Source organism: Barbatula barbatula (assembly GCF_947034865.1).
Source record: "Barbatula barbatula genome assembly, chromosome: 2".
Taxonomy (NCBI): Eukaryota; Metazoa; Chordata; class Actinopteri; order Cypriniformes; family Nemacheilidae; genus Barbatula; species Barbatula barbatula.
In genome coordinates this window covers 6,557,556-6,584,972 of record NC_136767.1, presented here as the reverse complement: position 1 = coordinate 6,584,972, position 27,417 = coordinate 6,557,556, and the positions used below count along the sequence as shown (strand labels likewise).

At 39.7% G+C, this 27,417-nt stretch overlaps 1 protein-coding gene across 1 annotated transcript in view; it reads right to left on the bottom strand.

The window, feature by feature from the left end:
* Nucleotides 1-27,417, bottom strand: part of ank1a (ankyrin 1, erythrocytic a) — a 155,217-nt gene that overhangs the window by 11,407 nt on the left and 116,393 nt on the right. The window contains exons 38-40 of the mRNA XM_079481249.1: nucleotides 17,522-18,170; nucleotides 15,186-15,510; nucleotides 2,453-2,536 (exon numbers count right to left, since the gene is read on the bottom strand). Of these exons, the coding sequence (XP_079337375.1) occupies nucleotides 2,453-2,536; nucleotides 15,186-15,510; nucleotides 17,522-18,170 (1,058 nt within the window). The remainder of the gene's footprint in view (nucleotides 1-2,452; nucleotides 2,537-15,185; nucleotides 15,511-17,521; nucleotides 18,171-27,417) is intronic.

The following is a 27,417-nucleotide window of genomic DNA, read 5'->3' as shown; positions in this document are numbered from 1 at the left end:
CAAGAATCTAAAGGGACAATCGGGTTCAAACATTTCAAGAGTGAAAGGCATACAATACACAAACTAACACACAAAGTGCTTTGGCATAAAATGCAGCAAGGATTGCTAAAATTAACATATTTTACTAACAGATATGCCAATTTCTGTATAAAAATTTAATAAAATGACAGCATTTTCTCATGTCATTTTTTATCCCCACTAATATGGCTCCAAATTACAGGAGAAACTTACTTTTACCTCCTTTTACAAATTAGTGGATTACTCAATTACTATTCATCCGTGATGTTTAATATTTTGGATTTCATCACTACTGACGTTGGTCTTGCTTCGGTCAAAATATAAAACAAATAAAAAATCTTTATGCCTGGAAAATAATCAAAATTTTGTTGATTTGACATGGACCGACAACATGGATTGAATTTTATTATTTATAATGTTGTGATATAACACTTTACCACTTTAAAACACAATTATAATCATTATAAACCTTTAATGATCATGCAAGTGCAGAGCTGGGTATTGCTAAAGATTTTCAATATCAATACTGATACCGATACCTTGACTTGGTTCCTGAACGATACCTTTATTTTTCGATACCAATTTTTCCTTTCATTAAAGCAAAAAGGAACAAAATGTAACCAACACAAAAAATTAGTGTAAATGTTTTTTATAAAGTTCAAACAGTGAGAAATGGAAAGTTTCTAGTCAGTGTGTGAGGCTCACTGCTTGAAATCTTAAAATCACACAGCAAGTCTGCTGGTTTAGGTGACAAATCAGAACGCTTCTGACTGATAATGTCTCCAGCAGGAGAAAATGTAAGTGTGGATGGTGCTGGAACATCAGACAGCTTAACTAATACACATCCATTTTCCAATACAATAGTCAACGTTTGTTTGTTTGCTAAACATTAATCCTATTTTTAGCATTTTAGCAAGCTAACTATTTATAGCCATACAGTTATGTACTGTGGGTCCCAGTTCATATGACTCAATCACAGAGCACAGAAACGTTGACTTAAGTTAAGAAACAATAACTTAACTACATGCCTGGAGTACTTTAAAAATATGATTTTGTTTGCTAAAAGTTAACCTCACCTGTAGAAGTCCCAGTCACAGTGCAGTTGCCTTCATCGTGTGGTTGGCATGTTGAAGAACGCTCTGTGGCAGGAGTTGTGGCAGAGAGGAGTACCGGCTCAGCCTCTTTGCAGTGCTTAATCAGATTTGCTGTGTTGCCCGTTTTGGCAGCAATTATCTTGCCACGAATATTGCATTGTGTGTTATTGGTATCGAACAACAAGACTTTTTTTGATACTCAATGGTATCGAGGCAATTTGGTCGGTGCCTAAAGTATTGAACTCAATACCCAGCCCTAGCAAGTGGAAAGCAGTGATTTTTGCAGACTTTAAAGCAAGTTAGTATAAAAGGCACAATACTTGTACTTTTTTGCTGCTAAAGGTTGCAAAACAATAAAGCGTAGGTTAATGATGCTGTGAAGGAGCATGGAATAATGGAAGTTGTGTCTTTACCTCCACTAAGGTATCAATGTAATGAAATGAAGTATTATAACCAGGTAGGTAGTTGTGCATGGCGCGCTGTGCGGATCAATCAATCACATTAAAGTATTGTGAGACCGTACTGCTTCGAAAACGCGTTGGCAATACTTAGACATTCACAGATTGATCTGCAAAATACTGCATGAAGTGGAAGATTTGTAGGTAGGACCTATTATCAGTAAAAGCAAATGGTGTCCCTCTTCGTACAAAGAAGAGGGATATGACACTGGTTAAAAGTGCCAATTTCTATGAATTTAAACATTTAGGATAATGTAAATACACAAGTAAACAAAATATAATAGTTGGCATTATTAGTAAGTTGATAAATGGTGAAGGGTAACACATTACAATTGGTTTTATTTGAGCTAATACGAGCTAACAATGAACAATATGGGTTTTATTTATTATTCTTGTGTAATGTTAATGCCAGTTGTATATATAGTATTTAGTTGTTCATTTTGGTTCATTGTGCATTACCTAATATCACCTAAACAGTTACAATAGTTGTTTAAAACACATTTTTAAATTAGCATTAACTAAGATGAATAATTAATGTAGGAATATGTATCTGCATGTTAGTTAATCTATGGTAACAAATACAAATACCTTAGTGTAAAATAAACACCATTTTTATTTACAGATAAGTATATTTATAGTTTACTCTCCACTCAATCCAAAGGCTGCTCATTTACAGGAGAGCAACACTGATGGTAAATTCTGTCTATACCTCAGCAGATCGACAGGTTTTGGAACAGATTACATTCACAATTTCGTAAAGTGTGTTTCATGAATCACATTTATTTGCCAATCTAAGACAAGGTTACTTTAACATCTTTTTGTGGGCCTTTAAAATGGATTTTACATACTAATGATTGGGAAATGGATTATGTGATAGCTGACCTTTTTGGTGACAATGTTGCCATGCTCGTCTGTAAACTGCTCCTCGCTTACTTTATCTCCTGCGAGATCTTCTGCCTTCTCACCCTAGGTGAAATATGACAAAAGCAAGCTTAATGAGTGACACAGTCCATTATGTACCCCGCATCTAGAAATGAAGAATGAAAATGATGAAAAAGAAAATAAATAGGCCTGTGTATCTGAAGCATGAGAAGTAGGCCTACTTCAGATTTACTGTATAAATCCTACCCAATCCAAATGAATAAATGAGTAATAAGTACTTTCAAATTCTCTAATGTGCTGAAAATTTACATCCAACAATTTCCAACTGCAATAAAGAAACAAATGCATTTTCAAAACAGGACAATGTCACTTCAACCATTCTCCAAACTCCACATATTACAACGCAGAGATCACTACTGCCTCTATTGACATGTCTTTATATTTTAGTTGTAGTGGTAATTACCAAATTAGATTTTTCTTTCTACTTTTGGTCAAAGATTTTACTATTGTTTGCCACCCCCCCCCCTTTGTACCTTCAGAATAACCCTGCGTCGCACCACACGGGTAGTAACATTTTCCTCTTCATCAGCTACACCTTCATCCTCACCGAGTTCACGATCCAGTTGAGTGTGAATGCAAGCCAGCACAGATCGGACAGAGTTGCTGGCTATATGCAGGACATTTTGGCAGCTGATCACCAAAAACGCTAACAGCACAAAGCTGAAAAGCAACTCAGTCACTACTGCCCACATAGTGTGGTGATTGTGTGTAACGAGTGCAAAAAGATACACGCACTACAAAAAAAACCTCAGGTACAGAAATTTGAGGGAGGATGTTATTTTCCCCGGCTTGCAATCCACTCTTCCACAGCTTTCAATTTAAGAAAGCAGGTGATTTTTAACCAAAGCACAATCCCTTTGCTCTCATTTCTTCCCTCTTTCAGCTGTGTTGCGAATGTAGTCAGCTTTAGCTTCCGTTTTGGACAACACTCTCTTTCTCTGACCTGCTTCCTAATTTATCATCTTATGCAAGTGTCAAGTTGCACATGTGATCTGTATGCTTTAAATACCAGCAATGTGAGGACTACACTATTATTCTGACTCTGAGCTTGAAAGTGCTCACATGCAGCTGACAAATTTGACAACATTATCAAACAAGTGTCTTCATGAGATAAATATTAGAGATTTTTACTGAGAAGAAAAGTTGCATCAGCAATTGGCACAATGGACCTCTATGGGCTGCAAGCAGTATTTTTGTTTTACATTTCTCAAATCATACTATTTTTTTAATCTTTATAGCAGTATTAATAATAACATGTCTAAGGATGTATCATGTATCCAAGTGTATTTCCTGTCACAAACTAAGACAAGTATGTTGCTATATTTACTGTCATGTGAAATATTCATTTATCTCACTGCATTTCAGTGAATCAGTGATTTTAATTTAAACATGTAAACAATATTTTCAATAATTTGAATAGAGAAATTATAAACAATGAACTTGCTATTATTCCTTTCTTCACAATCCATACACACCCCTCCCACACAGTTGTTATTGCAGCAGCTGTTTAGATGACTCAATCTATATATGGAAACCATAAGGTTGTGTCCATCTATGGCAGGGGTCTCCAAAATGCAGCCCACTGGCCAGTCATAGCCAGGCAGTGCATTCCAAAAGGGATTTAATCGCCCTACGAAGGACATTTTGGAATGAAACCAATAATGGCGTTCCAAACGACTCTGGAAGTTATAATAACTGGCCATTTTAAATGGGCAGGAGATGATGACACAGAAGGGCACTTTAAGTGGTTTGGTCCTCTACACCCTTTGAAGCTCTCACTCCAGAGGGTAAACCATTTGAAGGGCTTAGCGCATAGGGCTGAGCCCTTCGTAATGGAACGCAGAGAGGGATAGATTTCAGATCTCTATGTGGAGCAAAGTCTGTTGATTCTTGTGCATAGAAAAATCTCACTGGACTATATATATATACAGTATGTATATACATATACTTGGCAGCATCTTATTATATATACAGTATACATACATATACTTGACAGCATCTAATTTGTTTACGTGATATACGAAAATGGTTTGACAAATCAAGTCCAATTCCATAATTGTTTATAATTAATTCCATAATTCCATAATTATTAATTTTTTTCTAGATGCTACATTCTTAATTTCGTGCAAATCAGACAAATGCTGTAGTAGGAGTTTGATAAAGTCGATTTGAAATATATTTCAAAATGCCGGACAGGAGGTAGCTTGCACTATGACAAGTTTTATGTCAAATGACTCATCATGAGCCAGTTTTTTAATTTTTTAATTTTATAATTAACAGACCAATATGGTAATATTTTCGTACGTTATAAACCTAGAATATTCACTATGACCCTTACCAACTTTTGTAGATAAGAAACCTCAAAGCAATTTGAAACGATAGCTAAAAGCTTTTTTATAACTTTTGACCCATAGGTGGCGCCGCATCCACATTTCTATGTGGCGAACAAGATGATATGCACAGACTTTCGTCCAAAACACAAATTTAGGTATTTTCCAGTTTGAAGTCAATCAGAACCAATTTAACGTTTTGTGACCAGGTGGCCTATAATTATAAGCAGGAAACATTATAAGAAGGTATATGCTAAATTTGTCCTTTTTCAAGTTCAAATAAGTAAAAAGGGCGCTTACGGGGTCAAGCCTTGCAATGGAACGAAGGGAAATATTTTGGCCATGTCAGATGATCAAATTTTGAAAACCAAGTTTAAAAAGGGGGAGAGGCAATTTTGAATGCAAACCACTTGGTGGCGCTGTGACCAAGTTTTTATGAGGCAGTCAAGATATGCCATTTATTATACATACCAAGTTTCATGTCAAAACACAAAAGTTTTGTGAAGATACAGCCACATGATCCTTTGGTGCGCTCGCCTTATAATTATTTGACGCTGTACACGTATACAAGAATCGTTTGACCAATAAAAAAGCTTTTAATTACTTTTATTCAGGGATGTCACTAGAAGCCATATAGCAAATTCAGTGCAAACCAGACAGTTTTTGTAGAAGTTTAAAAAGGATGTTATCTTTATAATTCAATATATGGCAGACAGGAAGCAGGCCCGGATTAAGAATTCAGAGGCCCCTGACTTGTGCCCAGGGGCCTCTGGATCCCCCCCTCATAATGCACACAAGAGGACCAATTAGGTCCAGCATCAGCTTTTTTTACATGTGGCCAGGCTCCTCAATAAGAGGGGGAAATTTGAGAAAACGGTGCAATGACTGTTTTATTAATACTCTTGTCAAGGAGAGCAGCTCAATGATGCTCCAAATATGGTAAGAGACGTTACATTTCTGTCACACACTTGCAGTATTCGCCAATCATTATGCACTGGTTAACTGGCCAACCATACCACACCTCGCTTTTCAGATCGATGAGCTTTGTAAAACATCTGCACATTTCAGAGGGACGGGGCAAAGAGGAGGTACAAACATGCACTGCATGTGGAAAATACAGCGTTTTTAACCTTAAATCGTCTATACACATTGCATTACATCTAAAACAAATGATAATATTCATTTTAGCCATGTCAAATGACCCATTTAATTGTTAGGTAAAGTACCCGAGAGGGATTACCCCTGTCGAGGACGCCATGTGCCCCAGGAGCCTCTGAAAGTTCTTTAGCGGAGTCAAGGGATTCCGCCTGATCAACCTCAGACAGTTCAGCATCGACTGTTACATACGGACAGAGTCTAGTTCCATACCGAGGTAAGAGGAGCTCTGCACGGGGGAGAGCTTGCTCTTATCTCGGTTGACCCGAAGGCCCAAACGGTCTAGGTGCCGAAGCACAAGGTCCCTGTGCGTGCACAACACATCTCGCGAGTGTGCTAAAATAAGCCAGTAGTAGAGATAGTTTAGAACTCACAAGCCTTGCTCCCTGACGGGAGCTAAGGCAGCCTCCACTAGTTTGGTAAAAACCCGTGGAGACAGGGCCAGATCGAAGGGCAGGACTCTGTACTGATACGCCCTTCCCTCGAACGCGAACCGTACGCGAACGGCCGGGGTCGAGTGAGAATAGAGACGTGAAAGTACGCGTCCTTCAAGTCGATTGCCACGAACCGATCCTGGTGATGTACTGAGACCAGGATGCGCCTCTGCGTCAACATCCTGAACGGCAGCTTGTGCAGGAGCTTGTTCAGGAGGCACAGATACAAAATGGGGCGCAGCCCCCCGTCTTTTTTGGGCACGATGAAGTATGGACTGTAAAACCCAGCCGACATCTCGGTTATAGGGACGGGTTCGACCGCACCCTTCGCCAGGAGGGCGGCAACCTCCTCCCGAAGCACGGGGGCATGCTCTCCTCGCACCGAGGTGTACAGAATGCCCCGAAACTTGGGAGGGGCTCCTGGCAAACTGGATTGCGTAACCGAGACAGATTGTCCTCTCTAGCCAGCGTGACGGGCTGGTGCGCTGCCAAGCGCCCAAGAACCGCGACAGCGGAACCAGATGGACAATCTGCTTTACCATGCCGGGGGAGGCTGGTTCGGTGGCTAACAGTGTGCTCACCTCACACAGGGGGGACCCCCCGGGAAGTTGACGGCTCTGTTGGTTTACCTGCTTTCGGCTGCTCAACGCAACGTCCGGCGGAGATTGCGGTCGGCGGCTCGATCCATCCAAGACACCGTCGAGATGAGAGTGCAGTGGAGGAAAACCCAGGGAAAATTTGTCTCTTTGTGAGTAAGTGGGCGCCGGGCCCTGAAAAGGAGGCGGCTCGTCCAGCGGCACTGTAAGCGGCACGAGTGTTGAAGAAAGCTTACATGCCCTGGATGGAAGTCTAGGTCGATCCCTCCAAGTGGCAGCTGTCTGCGGGCACAAGTGGCCCGCGACTGCATGCTCCACTTGGGGGACATCAACATAGCCTCTAGCCGCCCCACCATCCAAGGAAGTTACAGCCAACAAGCCCTCCGGCCTGGAACGCGCTGAAAAGGGCGCATTCCAGTACTTGGTAAGCTCGTCGTGCACCTCCGGGAAGAATGGTACCGGAGCGGGGCGTGGCTTTTGGCCACTTCCCGACCCCAGGAACCACGCATCCAGCCATGAGCGTTTCGGGCAAGACACTATGAGACAGCTGTCTGCAGCTCGTAGGGGACGAACCAGGTGAGCGTGAAGGGGTATGGGTGGTCCGCAAGTGTGAAACTGACGCAACGACATCCATAGGAGTCCCCAAATCACCCCTGCCGCTGCCGCAACACCCTGATTGCCATGTCCGCACACACGGGACATGCCGAATCAGTGAAACCTGCCTCAGCATGCTTGAACCCCAAGCAAGTGACACAGGTATCATGGCCGTCAGACTCCGGGATAAGTCTGCCTCATCCAAGGACACAGCTACGAGACATGCTCGCAGCCGCGGGAACTTACCTCTTAAGGCCTGTAGCTCTCTGCCAAAATGCCCAGGGGAAGTCCACCGAGAGGGAGAACTCCGCTGCTCTGCGTCGTAAATCCAGCAGTTAAAAAGAGTCGAGTATAGTACATGATAGCATGTGCCAAACACAGGTTCCGAAGAACAAAGGATGAGTGAATGACCGCCGCCATCTTCTTTTATACCTGTATGTACGGGCGGAGACTGGCATGCGTGTGCCATTCGCCAAGCCCATTGGCGTTTTATAATTAATTATCTCGGAGAAGGTAGGTTCTCAAGATCAAACTCCAGTCAGTCTCTCAACACAACGTCGAGAGACCGACTGAAGGGGAACTACATTTATGAATTGTCAAGGTGGTGTAACCACCATTTAAGTAGCAAATTTGTTAATCTTTTGCAAGAAGACATGTGATGGGAAATTACATCACAGCGAATCCCTGGTGACACTAACTGCAGCATGCAAGGGTAAGCATTTCTTTTCACAAAATTGCGGTCAGCTAATGGTTAGAGCGTTGGGCTTGTGATCAGAAGGTTCGCTCGATGACATGACCAGCAAATTGGGCACTATTTTCTCTAATACATTATAAGCTGTCGCACCTACGAAGTCAAAAAAGATTAATGAGAAAAATATTGCACCATGATACAATAGCACCACCCACACCCTTAAAAGAGAAACTCGCAAACTAGAGCACAAATGGATAAAATCGCAATTAGAGGTCTTTAAAATGGTGTGGAAAGAGAGTGCAAATTGTTATAAAAAGGCACTAAAAGCAGCAAAGGCTGAGCACCTTCGTAACCTCATAGAAACCAACAAAAACAACCCAAGGTTTTTATTTAGCACAGTCGCTAAATTAACAAATAAACAGACTCCACCTGACCTGGCTATTCCGCCGCACCTCGGTAGCAATGAATTCATAATATTTTTTACAGAGAAAATCGAAAACATTCGTGACAAAATAGAAAAACTCAACCTCCAAATCTGTCCCATGAATTAGCACCAACCATCGCTCCAAAAGAAAGGCTACAGCGTTTTTCACCTATAAAACAGGAAGATTTAATTAAACTTATTGCAACATCTAAACCAACAACTTACTTATTAGACCCCATACCAACTAAATTATTAAAAGATTTACTACCTGTTGCAATTGAGCCCATTTATAACATTATCAACTCGTCAATTAATCTAGGCCATGTCCCAGGACCCTTTAAGATGTCCTTCATTAAGCCTCTAATCAAGAAACCAAACTTAGATCCAAATGAACTAGGAAACTATGGACCGATTTCAAATCTCCCATACCTGTCTAAAATTCTAGAAAAAGTAGTGTGCACTCAGTTGTGCTCTTTCTTACAAAATAATATAATATAATATAATATATTATCTCATCAAGACCAGATGATTCCTCCCAGCTATCCAAATTGGCAGAGCGCATTGAAGATATAGATGTAATTTCCTTCTTTTAAATTCTAATAAAACAGAAATATTACTTATCTGACCAAAGACACGTAAACCGAATATTTCTGATTATAAACTGGAAGTTGAAGGATGTACTGTTACTCCAACTACTACTGTAAAAGATCTAGGCGTTATATTAGACAGCAACCTGTCATTTCGAAATCACATCTCAAATGTCACAAAAACAGCCTTTTTCCACCTAAGAAATGTTGCCAAGTTACAAAATATTCTGTGTGTTGCTGATGCGGAGAAGCTTATTCATGCATTTATGGCCTCAAGACTTGACTACTGTAATGCGCTACTTAGTGGCCGTCCTGCATCATCAATAAACAAACTACAGTTAGTTCAGAATGCAGCTGCCAGAGTTCTAACCAGGTCCAGAAAATACGATCACATCACCCCAATTTTATCAACCCTTCACTGGCTACCCATTAAGTATCGTATTGACTTTAAAGTTCTTTTAATCACTTATAAAGCCTTAAAGGGTTTAGCCCCTACCTACCTAACAGAGCTTCTATCACACTACAACCCATCACGCTCTCTAAGATCTCAAAACGCAGGACTTTTGATAATGCCTAATGTGCCACTGTAAAAAACTACTTGTAAGTCGCTTTGGATAAAAGCATCTTCCAAATGAATAGATGTAAATGTAAATGTAAAACGAAAAAACACGATATGTAGTGCTGTCAAAAGCATGCTAAACCAACAGGTGGCGATGAACCCTAACCATAAAGATGTGTTGGCCAATCAGAAGCCTGGAATCTTACGTCAAACAAAGGAGATTGCGGCACGCATTCCAACGAAATAAGTCAAATTTCAAAATCTTCACCCTGGCAAGAGCTTTCAAAAAGGTTGGTATGTTGGTCCCGCACAGCTCTCCTTTGTCTCTGCTGGTCATGCACAGCTCTTCTTTATCAGTCGGCTCCTCATCTCCAGCACCTAAGATGTTCCTGCCCAGCCTCCAACTCCCTCCTCCTCTGTCTCCGCCTGTCAGTCCATCGGCCCTGGGTCAGCTGGCCCCTCCACCAAATGACTAAAATATTTACTAATTTACTACCAGCCCATTCATAACATTATTAAATCAGCCTAGACCATGTCCCAGGACCCTTCAAGCTGGCCGCCATTAAGCCTCCTAAGAATCCAAACTCTGATCCCAGTGAACTAGGTAATTATAGACCAACTCAAACCACTCATATCTGCCACACAGTTGTGTTATTTTTTACAAAATAATAACATACACAGGAAATTTCAGTCCGGCTTGAGGCCACAGTACAGAAACAGCGCTAGTTGAAATGACAAATTACTTGCTTCCAGCATCAGACCAAGGCTCACTCCTAGTCTTGCTTGACCTTATAGCACTGCGCACAATACCATGCCATTCTTTTAGATTGCTTACATAATTATATCGGTATGCAGGGACATGCATTACAAATGTTCAGATCCTACCAATCTGACTATATATATATATATATATATATATATATATATATATTAATTTAAATGGTTAATCATCAAATCAAATGCCAGTAATATATGGATTGCCTCAATGGTCTGTTTTACCTCTGCTATTTTATATATATTTTATGTAATCACTACAAATATTAATAAAAAACATTTACTCAGTAACTCGTAATCAAAGTTATTTAGTGCAGTTGTGACACGTAAGAGGAGAACTGACACTCCCAGTGGAGTCTGGTTTCTCTCTAGGTTTTTTCTCTAATCCATCATTGGAGTTTTGGTTCCTTGCCACTATGCTATGTTGGCTTGCTCACAGGTATACTGCTGTTATTTAATTAGCTTAAGGTTCTGCAAATTCTATTAACATTGCTTTTATTGTTAGGATTCTGGCCTTCCTGTCTCTTTCTAGCTCCCAGGGCAGAGTCATGACATTGCCACGTTCTTCGGGTTTCTGTTGTGTTATGTGTGGAGACATGTGGCCTTATGTTGTTACTTGGCGCCTCGTGTCTTCCTGTTATGTCTCTCAGCCCCACCCTCCTATCTCCTGTAATTTCATTAGGGTTTCATTCCCATCGTCTGTTTTGTGTTTCACTTTCGTTAGGGTTTTATTCCCATCACCTGGGTAGTTGTTTCACCTCGTTAGGGTTTTATTCCCATCAGCTGTCACCACTCTCCCCATGTAATCACTCCTCGTTAGTGTCTCCCTTTATATAGTCTTAGTTTCCCTCTGTTCAGTGTCGGTGCATTATCTATTGTCTCTATGCCCAACACTGATGTCTTGCGTGCACGGTATTATCCCCTGTTATTGGATTACCTGGTTCCTGTTACAGTTTGTGAACTTATTATTTCTCTTTTAAATAGACCTTGTTCTGTTCCCCTCCTGGGAAGTGTTTGTTTTGCTAGTGTTTTTTGTGCTTGATTTTCCCCATTGTGGGTGTTTTATTTAATAAATATTTCTTGTTAAACCTTCGTCTGCCTGCATCTGGGTTCTGTCCAAGCCATTTTGTGTCAGAATGCACCGAACCGTAAGAACCCAGCAGGCGGCGAATTTTCCTGCAAGGTCTCGCTAGCCTGGTCCCCTCTGCAGCATTCGCCAGGGGAACTTGGACCGGGATGATTACCTGGACAGGTTCCTGGAAGCCACAGTGGAGTAGCTCTTCAGGGAAGGTGAAGAGAGATGATGGCAGCGTTCAACAGCGGCCTCACGGTCCCCCTATCGCCTGCGGAGATGAGGAGGCTGAGACCGCTTGGCTTCGAGGGTGTACTCCAGTTCGCCATGAGCTGCCCAGGTTCTCCGTTCGTCTGAGGTTGTCTTCTCCGTTGGGCCCCATCCATGATGATCACACCCTGGAGCTTGGGGTCGTGACCACCACCGGACCATCTGCCTCGGACCCTGCTACCGCTGCACCACCTACCAGTCTTCAGGGCAAGCGTGGAAGGAGAGAGTCCTAGGGGTCCTCTTTGGAGGCCTCCAACGCGGAGTCAGACCCGTCCTTCACCTCCTTCCTCCAGCCGACTACCAGGCAAATGGCTTGGCAGAAGAGGAAGAGGCAACGGAGGGGGGCACGTAAACCAGCCCAGCCGGCTCTCCTGCCGGGTTTCACAGCTGGCCTTCCAGTGGGCGATCCAGCAGGCTTCCAGTCCTGCCCTTCAGCAGGCTTCCAGTCCTGCCCTTCAGCAGGCGTCCGGGCCCGCCCTTCAGCAGGCGTCCGGAACAGCCCTTCCGCAGGCGGCCGGACCAGACTTTCCGCAGGCGGCCGGACCAGACTTTCCGCAGGCGGCCGGACCAGACGTTCCGCAGGCGGCCGGACCAGACGTTCCGCAGGCGGCCGGACCAGCCCTTCCGCAGGCGGCCGGACCAGCCCTTCCGCAGGGGGCGGACCAGCCCTTCCGCAGGCGGCCGGACCAGACCTTCCGCAGGCGTCCGGACCAGACGTTCCGCAGGCGTCCGGACCAGACGTTCCGCAGGCGGCCGGACCAGACGTTCCGCAGGCGGCCGGACCAGACGTTCCGCAGGAGGCCGGACCAGACGTTCCGCAGGAGGCCGGACCAGACGTTCCGCAGGAGGCCGGACCAGACGTTCCGCAGGAGGCCGGACCAGACGTTCCGCAGGCGTCCGGACCTGCCCTTCTGCAGGCGGCCTTCCAGCCGGTGCCTCAGCCAGTTCTCCGGCCGGCATCATCTCAAGCTTTTTTCCCCCTTGGACACGCACCTCTCCCTAGCCCTTTCAAGTCCCCGCCGGTCTCGTCCGGTTGTTTCAAGTCCCCGCCGGTCTCGTCCGGTTGTTTCAAGTCCTCAACCTGTCCCACCCTTCTGGTGTCCCCAAGGTTTGGCCTCCCATTCCCCCACCCCCCCTCCCATGTTTGTTGTTTTTGTTGACCCACCCGAACCCCTTCATAGCCTCCCTTATGTTCCCTTTAGTTTGTTCTGTGTTGTGCTTGTGGTGTTTGTCTTTGTGCTTTTGTGTTTTGGCCCGCTGAAGTTTCTCCCTTGAGACGCCATGGGGCATTTCTGGGGGCGGGGGTAATGTTAGGACTCTGTCCTTCCTGTCTCTTTCTAGCTCCCTGGGCAGAGTCATGACATTGCCACGTTTTTCGGGTTTCTGTTGTGTTATGTGTGGAGACATGTGGCCTTATGTTGTTACTTGGCGCCTCGTGTCTTCCTGTTATGTCTCTCAGCCCCTGCCTCCTATATCCTGTAATTTCATTAGGGTTTCATTCCCATCGTCTGTTTTGTGTTTCACTTTCGTTAGGGTTTAATTCCCATCACCTGGGTAGTTGTTTCACCTCGTTAGGGTTTTATTCCCATCAGCTGTCACCACTCTCCCCATGTAATCACTCCTCGTTAGTGTCTCCCTTTATATAGTCTTAGTTTCCCTCTGTTCAGTGTCGGTGCATTATCTATTGTCTCTATGCCCAACACTGATGTCCCTGTTATTGGATTACCTGGTTCCTGCTACAGTTTGTGAACTTATTATTTCTCTTTTATATAGACCTTGTTCTGTCCCCCTCGTGGGAGTGTTTGTTTTGCTAGTGTTTTTTGTGCTTGATTTTCCCCATTGTGGGTGTTTTATTTAATAAATATTTTTTGTTAAACCTTCGTCTGCCTGCATCTGGGTTCTGTCCAAGCCATTTTGTGACATTTATTAGGATGGTCTTCTCTTCTCTATGATCTTCCCTATTCTATAAACTTAATTTCCCCCTTTTTGTGCTTTTTCCTGTAAAGCTTCAACATTAAATTGAATAAAAAATGTACAGTGTTTTCTGTGTTCAAGCTTCTTGCTATCTGTTGATCTTAAAGTTGTATATGAAATACGTCTGCCTAGGACTGTTTTGGCAAGTGGCTCACCATGCTATACATATCACAATAGATGGGTCACGATACAACATCAGTCTTTCCCACAGCATTTTGAAAGACTGTGGCGCCGATGATGTCACACACTAATTAGCATATTTGTGACGTCATCACGCCATGTTTGCGTTTGGTCTAGTTTTGGCACTTCAAATCTGTATCTCTTCTACGCTCTGATCACATTATACTGTCTTTTAACACCACTGAATGATATTTTTACATATTATCTGTTGTCAGACATAAAAAAAGATAAAATTGTGACTAAACTAAATATTGTGATAGTTTTTTTGCACAGCCCTACTTAAATAGATTCTCTATTTCACTTAACATTCTAAGATGCATTTATACAGGAGAAGTGATTAGTCAGCAGAAGACTGCACTAGTGCGCAAGTCTGCTCAATAGTTTGTTTACCTTGTTTTCCTGTTGCCTGGATTATTACCTTGTGTTGTTTAAGAGTAATTTTTATAAAGCAAATTTTTTATGCTCGTTATTGTTGCAAATTGTAGTTTTTGCACCTAAAAGCGCGGAGCTTGTAGATCGCTGTTTCAATATGAGGGTCATTCACATCTTTCAGGCTTTTGTTTTGAATCGGGATGCGAGGGGAGAACAAAGAAAATGACAAAAACCATCCCCTCTACAAAAATTTGAGTTGTTTTTGGACAAAAGTCACAATTTTAGTCACCTTTTACTCCTGTCTGTGGATTTTGCGAATGTTTCTACGCCTGTCTGTGGGTTTTGCAAATGTTAATGAAAAATTAAAAGAGCTTTTGACAAAACTGTGAAACTCCACTGGATCCTCAAACAGTCAGTAAAAATCATAAATCCATCCTCTGTTATAAAAAACGAATGAATGAATTTGGCAATATCGTAGTACATTGCATGCAAAAAAAATTTATTGTTATTTTTTTTAAATACCAATAATATGTATTTTTTGGAACGACTCATGTAAAATCTGGGGGGATTTGTGAATTTTTTTTACAGCTGAATGTGTGATGTGAAATGATTAAAATGTCACAACAAGTTTAAACTGTCTTCCCAAATTCCCTGTTCTTACCTGTTCTCTTAGATGCATGTCCTCCCATCCACGAACTGTTCTGCTTGGGAAGCCTAGTCCTTTTTCAAACAGTTGTGTTCCCTGATAATGCATGTGAATGATCTCAGAATGCCCTGTGTCCCGCACCGGTTCAATTAAGGCTTTCTTGGCTAGGTGTTTGGAATCGCAATCCACTGCAGCTCGTACTGATGATATCACAGATTCTATGGCTTGTCTAGGATTGCAGTGTGAAGACCCCATCCTGTTCTGAGTTGGTTCTGGCGCCATTTGCCAACCAGGAACCTCTTGATCCTGGAGGTAAGACAAGAGGGACCCGCCACCTAACCTGAGAAATATGACACAATTTAAAGAATTAAAAGTGGTCAAATTGATCAAATTAATAAAAAGCCTCCTTATTAGGTATTGTAAAGGTATAGTGAAAAATATGTAGAAATCAATTTTTTTTTTTCACTTAAAAGACCACTTAAAATGGTTGGATGAATACATGTTTTCCTGTGTTAACAGTTCCCAACTAAAATCTAGGGAGGATCATACAAAATGGCTCATGTTTGTATTTATATAGCCAATAACATATAGAATCATGGAGGAAAGGACAGAATGACACTTTCAATGTAAAATTGCTTGCAACCGATTGTTGGGTCACTGGAACACAGATTGAATTATACATCAGAATTGCTACATAATTATTCTGACCAAGACCTATAAAAACATGCTACACGTTCTCACTCCCGACTCGTCACATATCGACGCTTGACAGCGCCTCTCGGCGCCTCTTTTCAACGTGCAGAGTACCTAAGGGGGCTGAAGCCCCCGAATGTTTTCAAGAAAGCTACTGATGTTTTTATCACCATGTCCTGTACGAGGGGGCGTTTACATTTTGCGTCTTTTGCATGCACAAACATTTTTATTTTAAATGTAGAGAAGTGGCAAGCACACTCAATAGTAACACATTCTTTTTTTCCTGACGTGTCAGTGCTGAAAATCCTTATATTTCTTTTTCCGGAACCTTCTTATCTTTACGCTGAGCGCGGCTCATGGTTGCTTAACAATGGCAGACAGCACAATAGCCCAAGCTTCCAAGCGCTACGAAAAATAATAGCAATATATTTCAATACAACCTTTTTGCAATATATAGAAATACTATTTCAAATAAAAAATGTAAAAAGTACTACTTGGTGTGGACTACCTCGGGTATTATTTAATTTCCACCAATAGAATCCATCACATACCAGTGGGAACGATTATAGTTTAAATTTAAACCAATACAATTCTCATTATAACCATTAAATCCATTACATTTTCTATTGTGTTTTGGGCAGGGTTGTATTGTTTTTTCAGCATTTAATTACTCGCAGTAATTGTTTGATAGTGGAGCACAGGTATAGTTTTGCAACTTCATAGTCTTGTGTTACCCGCAGCAACATCCTCATTTTCTGTTGATTAAAAAAACTCTCTGCCTTTGCTCCACATTGTGCATTCGTGAAATCAAAATAAATAGTAGAGCTTAGACTATCGATACACTATCGTGAAAAAAATATTGCAATAGTTTGCTCTATCAATATATTTGCACAGCCCTAGTTTCAAGACACTAAGGGCCAGATTTACTAACAGCTTGCGGTAGAGCAAATGCCTCTTTGTTGTAAAAATGTTTCGTATTTGCTAGATAAAACATGGGGTAATTTTCATCTTCCTCTGAACTATCCCTTTAAGTCGTTCCACAACCCTTTCACCTCCGTTTACACCAGAGCCAGCATTCATGATGCATGTGTTGTGGAGCTGAAGCAGGAGCCACATTCACCACATATGTCTTGAGCAGACGCAGGATCTACCATTCTACATATGCACCACACGCATGTTGAAATTGTTGAATAAGGTCATTTTTTAATTTAGTTGTGCACAAAAAGTACACTTGTCGCTTCATAAAATGAAGAAGTCACTATTTTAATTTGTCTTTACTTTCTGCACTTTGGTTGTATGTTGTGCTGCTGTCATTGGGGGAGTCAGAAAGCTCTGGAATCTTAATTTGTGTTCCGAAGACTAACGCTCTGAGAGGTTTTACGGCTCTGGACTGACTTAAGGATGAGTAATTGATGACAGAATTAAGTAAGTAGCCTAATTACTATATATTTTTTAGAAGTCCTTAAAAAGTGGATTGAGAGTATAAAGAATAATACTAATAGCACACTTCTTTTTTGTAAAGGAATAATCCAGAATATAGGTCTCAAAGCTAACAGACATTGTACAAATAGAAAAAATACTAACCAAAGATCCTTTAAAAAAATACATAACAGCCTCTATTGGTAAAACAACGAGTCTGAGCATAATAAGAAACTCACCTGTCATCAGTAAGATCTGCTCGTCTTCTTAGCACAGGGGAGTCACTCACTCGAGGAAACATTCGCTGTTGACCTGAAATGAGAGATATGCTACCTTCTAAGCTTGTGCTGACTACTTCTGCTCCTTCTTGCAACCCTCCACTGGAATTGTCTTTAATGTTGTTGACTTTGTCACCTACAGCCCCTTCCTTCCTCTCCAACCCCTGACCTCTTTCCATAGCATTGATGTTGACCCCTCCACTCAGTCCTGCACCACTGTAATTCAAGTCTGCCCCAATAGATAGATCCTCAAGAAACTCATTGGAATCACTTAATGCTTCCTGACCAGAAAGCCCCAAAGGTCCATTTCCACAAGGTGTCTCACTCCTGGAGTGGTCTGGGCTTCTGTTCAGAAGTGCCTCAGAAGTGTCATCAGCATTGCTGCATTCAAGCGAAGAGTCCTCCACAGCTACAACAGAATGACTATTGCCTGAGGGACAAATCTGTACTCCTGACATATCCATTAGAGTGTCTTCTTCAGTGGTGGCGATGGGTGCACAATCCATGCTTGATACCTCCTGCCAGTATGGGTCATTGCCCAATGGTGAAGGCAGACTGTACTGCATTGAGGCCGGCGAGACTAGTTCCTCCTGAACCACCAGTCCGTAACCTGAAGGGACACAGAGAGAGGCACACTGATACAGGCCCCCCACTGCGCCCCTCTAAATCAGCCCTGCACACAGGTGACCCCCGAGAAGTTGTACTCCATGAGGGGATAAAGTAAGGGAAACAGGTGAGCAAACCCAGCTGACTTAGTGTAAAGAAAATGGTAAATAAAAAAATTAAAACAACATATTATAGGTGCAAGACAACTAAAACTGATGTAAGCCATTCTTTGTTATACCATACAAAACTGAAAAGGTCTACCTCTGTGATATAGCCAATAAAAGACCTAAAGAAAATAAGTCCCAGCAACATAGAATCTGAATAAGATAGTATCTTAACTGTTATATTTTTCAATAGTGTCAGTAGTAAGCAGCTTAGATGTTTTAAACATATTGTAGTGTGGCTTTTTCAGTAAAAACCCTTAAACATAAAGGTTCTAAAAGGGTTCTAACCAGCAATGCCATAAAATAACCATTTTCTTTGTTTTTAAAAGAACCAATGCTTTGTTACCTTGTATAACCTTTTCCAGGACAAATAATATTTTGTGCAACATATAGTTTATGTGGATGATAAATGCTCTTAATAAAACAATTAAGACAATAATGGTTCTACTAGGCCACGTTCACACAGCACCAGAATTCAGTTGTCAGTCCTGTATTTGAGTCCTTAAAGGGATACTTCACCCAAAAAGGAAATTCTGTCATGATTTACTCACCCTCAGATTGTTCAAAACTTGTATAAATGTATTTGTTCTTCCGAAAGCACAGAAAGATATCTGGAAGAATGTCAGATATCATGCCCCACTGACTCCCATAGTATTTATTTTCACTACTATGGTAGTAAATGGAAATGAGATATGGCATTCTTCCAAAAATCTTCCTGTGTGTTCTGCAAAACAAAGAAGTTTATATAAGTTTGGAACAATCTGAGGCTAAGTTAATGATATCAGAATTTTCATTTAAGGGCCTTTAATATGGTTGTTTTCATACGTGGTAGTGTTATTTATGGGAGTGACAACAGTATTCTATAACTGATCACCTGTACATTTTCAGTAGTCACAACCACATTTATGGACTAGCTCTGCTGTGTGAACAGAACCACATTGGACAACTAGTTGTATGTCACATCACATATCAACACAGTTGTTGCAGTTTAACTGTTCAACAGTAGATGGCAGAAGCATCAATACTTGTCAATCCTAAAAATCGTCAGTGTGAACGTGACATCGGTGTTGCAGTCAAGACAACATAAACAAAGACCAAGGTGAGAAACAGTTAAGACCAAGACCACTACTCCTTAAATTAATCCAAAAGACCCACATAACTCTATAAAGTAATTAAATAATAATAAACGTCTACTTAACATATGACAATGTTAGTGCAAGTAAACTGTCAAAAATGTAAAACAGAAAAAGTATTATGTAGTATGTCAAAAGTTATATAATAACCCTCTAAACGCCACCGCCGTCAAAAATGATACCAATGTTGAGTGAATGCTTTTCACACTTAGACTATAGAAATTATTACTTAAATAATTTTGCCTCAAAACACACTAAATCGATTTCGATTCGACTTAACCCCTAATAAAACTTTCTGCAGGATACATACTTTTTTTGCAATCATATCTTAGATTTTCCAAGACCGTTCTCAAGTAATACAACATAGATTATACTATGGCATTGTTTAGCACCTTTTTTTAAGTCAAGCTGCTTATCTGAAGGTCCCTCTTTTGAGAAAATTGGTTGAAATGTTTGTCTTTTTGGCTTAATCTGAAGAAAGTTAACAGAATGGTTTACAGTAGTTTTAAGCCAGCAGCAAGAGCACGGGCAGCAAGTATGCAGTTGTAAAGGACTGTTGCTGCCCCACTGGTTATCAGATGAAACACTAACCCCAACTAGGAGGTAAATAACCTCTACAGAGCTGATGATTTGGGGCAGAGCACCCTGTACATATATACATGCTTTCTCCTCAATGCTCTCATTCTTAGAGTTATAGCATGTTGGCTTCCAACAGGCTGAAAATGCATGCAGCTAGCAAAGACATCCATCAATATCAAAAAACACTGTTGTCATCAAAAATAACAAAAACCATTTTTATAGTACATACACAATTGTCAACAGTAGAAAATGCATTTATAGGAAAATTTCTCATTGTTTACTTGCCCTCATGGTGTTCCAGATCTATATTACTTAATTTATTTATCAGATCACAAACGTTTTTTACATAAACAGGATTGAACAGGAAATTGTAAATGTTAATTGTTAATTAAAGTCTTTGTTTGTGTTCAGCTGAAGAAAGAAAGTGATAACATGAGGGTAAGTAAATGTGGAATTTTTAAACTGCTCCTTTAACTAATTGCATTATTGTAAAGTTAATAATTAAATATATATACTTTTTTAAATCTTATACATTATGTGCAAAAAACACATTCTACTCAACATATAAATAACATGTCTAATGTAAGTGTTTGTTGTTTTTAAAGAGTAGGATTTTTGCCTAGCTTTATTCTCTTTTAATTGGCAAAAAACATTTAGACCCTTTGGTTCTATGGCACTATCAAGAACATTGCTTGTCTTAATATGAACATCCTAATCAGCCAACAGCCCACAGAAGACAACCCTAAACTCATGCATTGAGCTAATGGCAGGTGGAAAAATCTGTCAGAAGCATTATTTTTGTCATTATTTTAGTAATGTTCAATGATACTTAGTGATACAAAAATTACCCTTTATCTTTAAATTCATTGCACATCAGTGACACATGCAATTGTATTTCTTAGACTCTTTGTGACCATCAAACCAGGCACAGGCTTGCGATATTTCAAGTAATAACACCCTGCTGTCCATAGTACTTATGAAACTGTCATTTTTCTCTGATCTCTGCAAACTTTGCCATTTTTGTCACTGACAAAGTGGCAGCCATAAGCAATCAGCGCCACGTGAAAAAATACTGTAGTATAGGACTTTTGTATTCACTATAGTAAACTGCAGTAAATGTGTTTTTAAACATTACCAGGCTAAATATTCAAGTATACTACATTATTTACTAGAGTTGACCAGTTCCATATAGTTTTCAGTACACTAAAATGTACAACCGTTTACTAGTAAACACTAAAGCAGGGATTGGCTAAGTTGTCCTGAAGACTTTGGTTAGATTTCTCAGGTGTGTTTTATTAGGATTGGAGCCATAATCATTTCATGTTGGCTATTACAAATAACTGAATTTGTGGTAATGGTAAATGTTGTGAAGGAATGTGGAGTTTAAAATGTAAAACAGAACAATAATACAAAGATACAAGCAGTACCCAATAAGACAGATATGTCAAACTTACAACATCAACTCGTATACAGTATGTCCTATATGAAATCCCCAGATAATTTATTCTCAGTGAACCATAAAGCTGCAAGACGTGTGACATTACAACAGAGTTGTTGAGTACAATTTCAGTTTGTGTTCTAAAAGAAGACACTGCTGCTTTAATGCATTGCATGTTCTTCAATCTAGCTTTTGTTTGCACTACACCACTACTTTAGCTGGAAAACAGTATTTAACTAGTGAAAGATTGCACCTGCAAACCAACACTCAATCCCTCAATGAGTAAAGAACAGTCTAACTATTACAATTATCAAGGTCTCTCGAAAGGGTTGTATTTAACCAACTGTTTTCTTCTCTCTCTCAGAAATTGTAGACAAACCTGACAATGAACAGGCTGAAAATATGCATGCATATGCATGGATTAATAAAATGCATTCTACACAGATCGGAGTCCAAAAAAAACTATGTGACACCCCTCCTGCTCTCACTGCATCGGTCACTGACACGACCTTTAGGACAAAAGCTGACACTTCATACTCTTACCTCAACACACCTACACTGTTTTTATTTTTCTTGTTTTCCCTACAATGTGATTTATTTCTGCTATAATAAACCTTGACTTGGCTTTATTATTATTATTATTATTATTATCGGGACCTTAGACACGATGCTAAATGCTTGGATAACTTTGAAAACTTTGCTAAATGAATCAATGTATATTGAAATGGAAAATGAGATGACATAGTCTTTAAGTACTACTGAAAAGCTATTGTATATCTTTTGTTTGTTTAAGGGCTTTTAATGAAACTGAGGAAGAGTGAGACACAGACATAGACACACCAGAATACATTCACTAACAAATAAAATGCATACTTGGAGCTAATCTATTTGAAATAATTAAACAAAACAAAATTGTTAAATTCACATGTAATATACAAACATGAGAAAAATATCAGTAATAATAGTAATATTATTAGTTTTAATATATTTTTCTGTGACCAAATAATCAATATAAAGAAAGTTAAAAACATAAAAATGGTTTTTCTGTGCTCTTCACATGCAGTTTTCCTGTCACATGCCATGCAGTTTCCACTGCCAAATCATGCTAATATATATATATATATATATATATATATATATATATATATATATATATATATATATATATATATATATATATATATATATGTTTGTGTGTGTGTGTGTATTATAAAGGGCATAACACAAGGAAGATAATAACACAGCATTAAGACTAAATAACAATTTGGTTATAGCCAATACTTTTAAGAAGTTAAATGTACAAGATAAGGTTCCCTTTAAACAAATACCATCTTCATTTTCACTAAATATATAATGAATATGAAAAAGAATAGTGTAATAAATCAGCATATTTTTTTAATAAACCATGTAAATATATATTATTCCAGAGCCCTTCAAGTCACGTCTATGTAAAAAACTCCATGGATATAGCATTCGTGCCTTATGCCCTCCTAATACATGCAGACAGGGTCCAAAATGTATACTTGTCAGGCACCAAATGGAAATAAAAATGGCCTTTGGTCAGTAAATATAACCAAGATGCTAGTTGCTAGCTAGACAGTTCACATGGTTTAAATGTTAAGAACTATAATATTAAGTGACATGGAAAAGACAGACTGACTGTGATTTGCACATTCTCTGACTGCTTCTAGATAAAAAAAAATTAACGTAATTTCTCTGTTACTTTTCCAGAAATGCATAGGGAAATACATGTAGAATTTTGCTAGCACTAAGACGCCAAAAAGAAAGTGTACTGAGTAAAAATAAACTTAAACAGTTTTTGACAGGTGTTTTTTCTCCGACAGATTCAGCCAGATTTATCTTGTATATGGTGACCCAATAATTTGTGTAGTTCGTCCCCAATTGTCTGTTGAGCAAAGGGTAAATAGATAATTATGTTATTAATAAATGTTTTGATTAAAAAATTATGTTTATAGTTTCATGGCCAGTTAGAAATATTTATTTCCAGAATGGTCAATTCACCTACGATTGGCATGTGTGGCTAAAAATAACTTTTGGACCCTGCATGCAAAAACTTTGGAATGAGGTATGTATAAAAAACAACTACTGTACTAGCATGTAAACAGAACTCGGACAAAAAAAAGGCTGATAACGTTTTAGGGTAGGAGACAGAGCACAAGTGGGTAAAACCCCACCTTTCTGTAGGGGAACTATGCATACAGCTGGTAATGGAGGGGCTGTTCATAGAAATGAGCAACAGCTTTCCTTTTGGAAAGGGAAAGACTTGGGGAAAGGGAAAAAAAAATTTGTGGACAGAGAGAAAAATGAGGGCCAGAGGTCAACATGATGTCTCTATGAGGCCAAAGGTTAAGGTGGAGGTGCACAGGAGGACAAAAAGGAGAAGAAGGCTGGGCTGCATGTGACATATCGGGGAAAAACACAAAGCTTGGGAAAAAGGGACAGGTTTAATTCTTTGTCAGAATACATGGTTGACCTTTCCATTTTGCAGTGTATTAGTGAAGATTTCATGGTTTTGATTAAGATTATAATGGTCGATCCGGTTCACCAAACTGGACTGAAATCGTTCTAAACAGTTCTCGTCTCCACTAAGCACTTGACCGCAAATTACTTTTGGCGTGTCTGACAGTGCCTCTCAATTGAAATAAACCATTTCATTATTCTGTTACTCCAACAGTACTGAACAGAATGGTGGGAAGAGAGAACTAATGTGCATGACCAGCTGATACTGAGCTTTCAGATCACCAGTACACTCTGAACCGAAAGCTGTCGACGTCATTACGTAAGGGTGTAAAAGAAAAAAGTCTTTTGAACCGGTTCATTGTAGCAAACTGTCTGAAACATCCGGTTCCTGACTTAAAGCTATTTAGAGGTTTAGAGAAAAGTATGTATGTGTATATGTATATGTGTATATACGTTTAATTTCAAGCCTTTAAAGTGCAATTCTTATGGGAAGAAGATGTCCAGCTTACTAGATCTGCAGCACATCATCCTGTACCATTTCTTGGATACCCAAACATTCTATGAGAAGGATGTAAAGCGTTCTTCATTAGTTAATTAGTCCCACACCTGGGTCTTTTCTACCTAATTATGTTCCATATTGTATGCAAGCCCTGTGCTTGCCTGTGTTCATTGTGCGTTTTTTTTGGGGTCACTTTGTGTGTTTGCTCCTGCTTCTTATGTGGATTTATTAAAGAACTCTATTTGTATTATACCTGCTTCGTCGTGGGATTGTTTTTATTCACTTAATTTGGTGAAAGGGGGAGGGTCTTTATTTTCCTGTAAAGCTGCTGTTTTTCATGAGTTTTCAGTTACCCATGAAAGGTGTTAGGGAAATGAATGGGGAGGCCTGCTTTTCAAAGTGTCCTAAAGGGGTGTAACTTCTGCTGTGTTTCTATGATGGCTGCTGTGGTGTTAATGGTAGTGGTAAAGTCATCAGACAAATAAACATCAAGAAACTGGATGCTATTAGAGGTAAGTGATGGTCATTGCCAACCCAAACAAAATCAAATCACAATATGTTTGTTTTGTCCACGTTGAGGGTGAGGTTGTGAAATCTGCACCATGTTGAAAGCTTCTACAACCTTTAGGCCTAGGCAGACTTGATGTTGGAACAGAGAAAAGCTGTGAAGTGTGTAAGAATACGTTTACACAATGAAATATGGAAAAGTTTTTCCTTTGCGTTTTTGAATTGCATTATGCATGGCAGGTTTTGTTGGGTTGCCAGTTGTCCTGTTAAGAAAAACTGTGCCTGCGCACATACGCATACCCCATTTTAAGCCAAAAGTGCTATTGTCAGTGTGTTTATGTGTTTATAGTTTGTCTATGTAAATACCTATGTCGTAGGGGTGCAGGAAATCTTCTGGAGAAATGATAACACGCATTTCACACAGTACAAACATAAAGCATGGAGGCTGCCATTATTGTTTTGGGAATACTCTGTAAATCTCACTACCTGAACTCAAGAGATGATCAAGCAATATATGCTAATGTGATAAAGGAAAGCTGAGTGTGTAAGGCCATGTTTATAACTGGTATTAAGATCCGTGTCACAAGTTCTAACAAGTTGTGTAAGGTGTGGCCCATTTAAAAGGATCCTTGGGTATAGAGCGATGTTTGGCTTAATATATGAACAATAGCATTGACTTTAATTGTGAAATAAAAAAAACAGTGTAACTGTCACAGTATTCTTAAACTTTGAAAAAATGTTTAACTTGGAGTTCGCCTTTTTTGTGTCAAAATCGAGGTCAAATGGTTGCAACCTAAACCCCGTCAGCAAATGACAGAGGGAGAGAAGACAATATTGTTAGACTACTGAAAAAGTTACAATATGGATACAATGAATTGTATAATGGCTAAAACATTGTGTATATAATACATTCGAAATTATTTTGGTTATTAATATGCATGTTTGTATTGTTCCTGACAAACAATATTAAAATGTATGAATGTTTAGTTTGGCTACCTAGTTGTGCGTGAAACCATTTTACTTCATCAAAAAAAACATGGCGACCTCCTTAGGTTTTAATGAGTTTACATTTAGGTGTAAAGGCTATTACAATCCATTAAGCCATACATCTCTCTATACACTTGGTTCCCTTTAAGAGCAATCTGCTTTTCCCCTTTTTTATCGTTTTCTCATTGCATATAAGTGATAAATCGGCCATTAAAGGGCTCATTCACAAAAGTCTTTCAGTCCATTGCAACGTTCGTTCCAGTGTTAAATTTGTGATTTGAAAATGCGCATACAAATCCTAAATGTAAACGGACAGGCAAAAATAATCTAAGAATTATCAAAGAAATTTAACGGGAATTTATCTTGAGTTTACTTTAGTTCAAATGCATGTTAAGGTGATGGAAACCGTTTTTTGTCATAATGATGATGTTGTGAATATTTGTGCATGTAAACAAATAAAACACAGCCCTCAACACTTGTGTAGAATTCAGAAGTTTAACGTTAAACGTAAATTACACCTGCGGGTACAGGTGAATTCTGCCGTGTATAACCTTAGTTTAGGCATATTAAGCATTTAATCATCCGTTAACGGTATTTCATCTGTCCAACAACAAATATCTCTCTCTGAAGTCTCCATCATGACAAGTTCCCTTCAATATATAATGCAAAACATGCGACGAGGAATATTTGACAATTAACAGATGAACAAAATGAAAGGGAAAAAACTTTGACAATATGCTGATGAGTTTAGTTCAGTTTGTGAAGTGCTCCACAAAAAAGTTCAAGAAAGGAAATGACAGAGCGCATCCTGTAAGTTTTCTTTATTTTGCAAAAGCACATAATACTGCTTTTAGGGCAAGTGTGTACATGACTTTGCAGTTTGCGTCCAATGACGTACGCATAGTCATATCTGTTTGACCATAATCCATCACAGAGTTTAAGTTGATTCTGCTGTTATAAATGACAGCTCAAGGGATCGAATTCCGGCACAAATTAAGCCCTAGTTCGGTCCCTTAAAATTCTCACATTGCAATGGAACAACCAGGGAGCATCAATATTGTAAATAAGTATTTATACAATATGTCAGAGGCCTAGAAAGCTTGAGGAGAGGTGTTGCGAATCTCTGAGGAACACACAGCGTGGTGTAGTTTGCAAATGAATACGTTTCTTGAGTGAATCAATTACTCACAGATGTTGAAAGTGTGCCCTCATTTCCAAATCATGCTAAAGGATTAAAAAACTGTACCCAAATCTGTGCCCTGTGCTTGTAAACTGTACTCCAATTTTTGGAATTTCTTACTACAAATTCATAAACCGTACACATAAGAATCCTTTGCAGATTTGTATAAACAAAGGACGCGTTTTTGTTAAGTGACGCTGAGTGATTTAAATGTGTACATACATGCATAATGTGAATCTATATGCAAGTAATTTACATGCGCGTATGCATGGAACAATTTTAT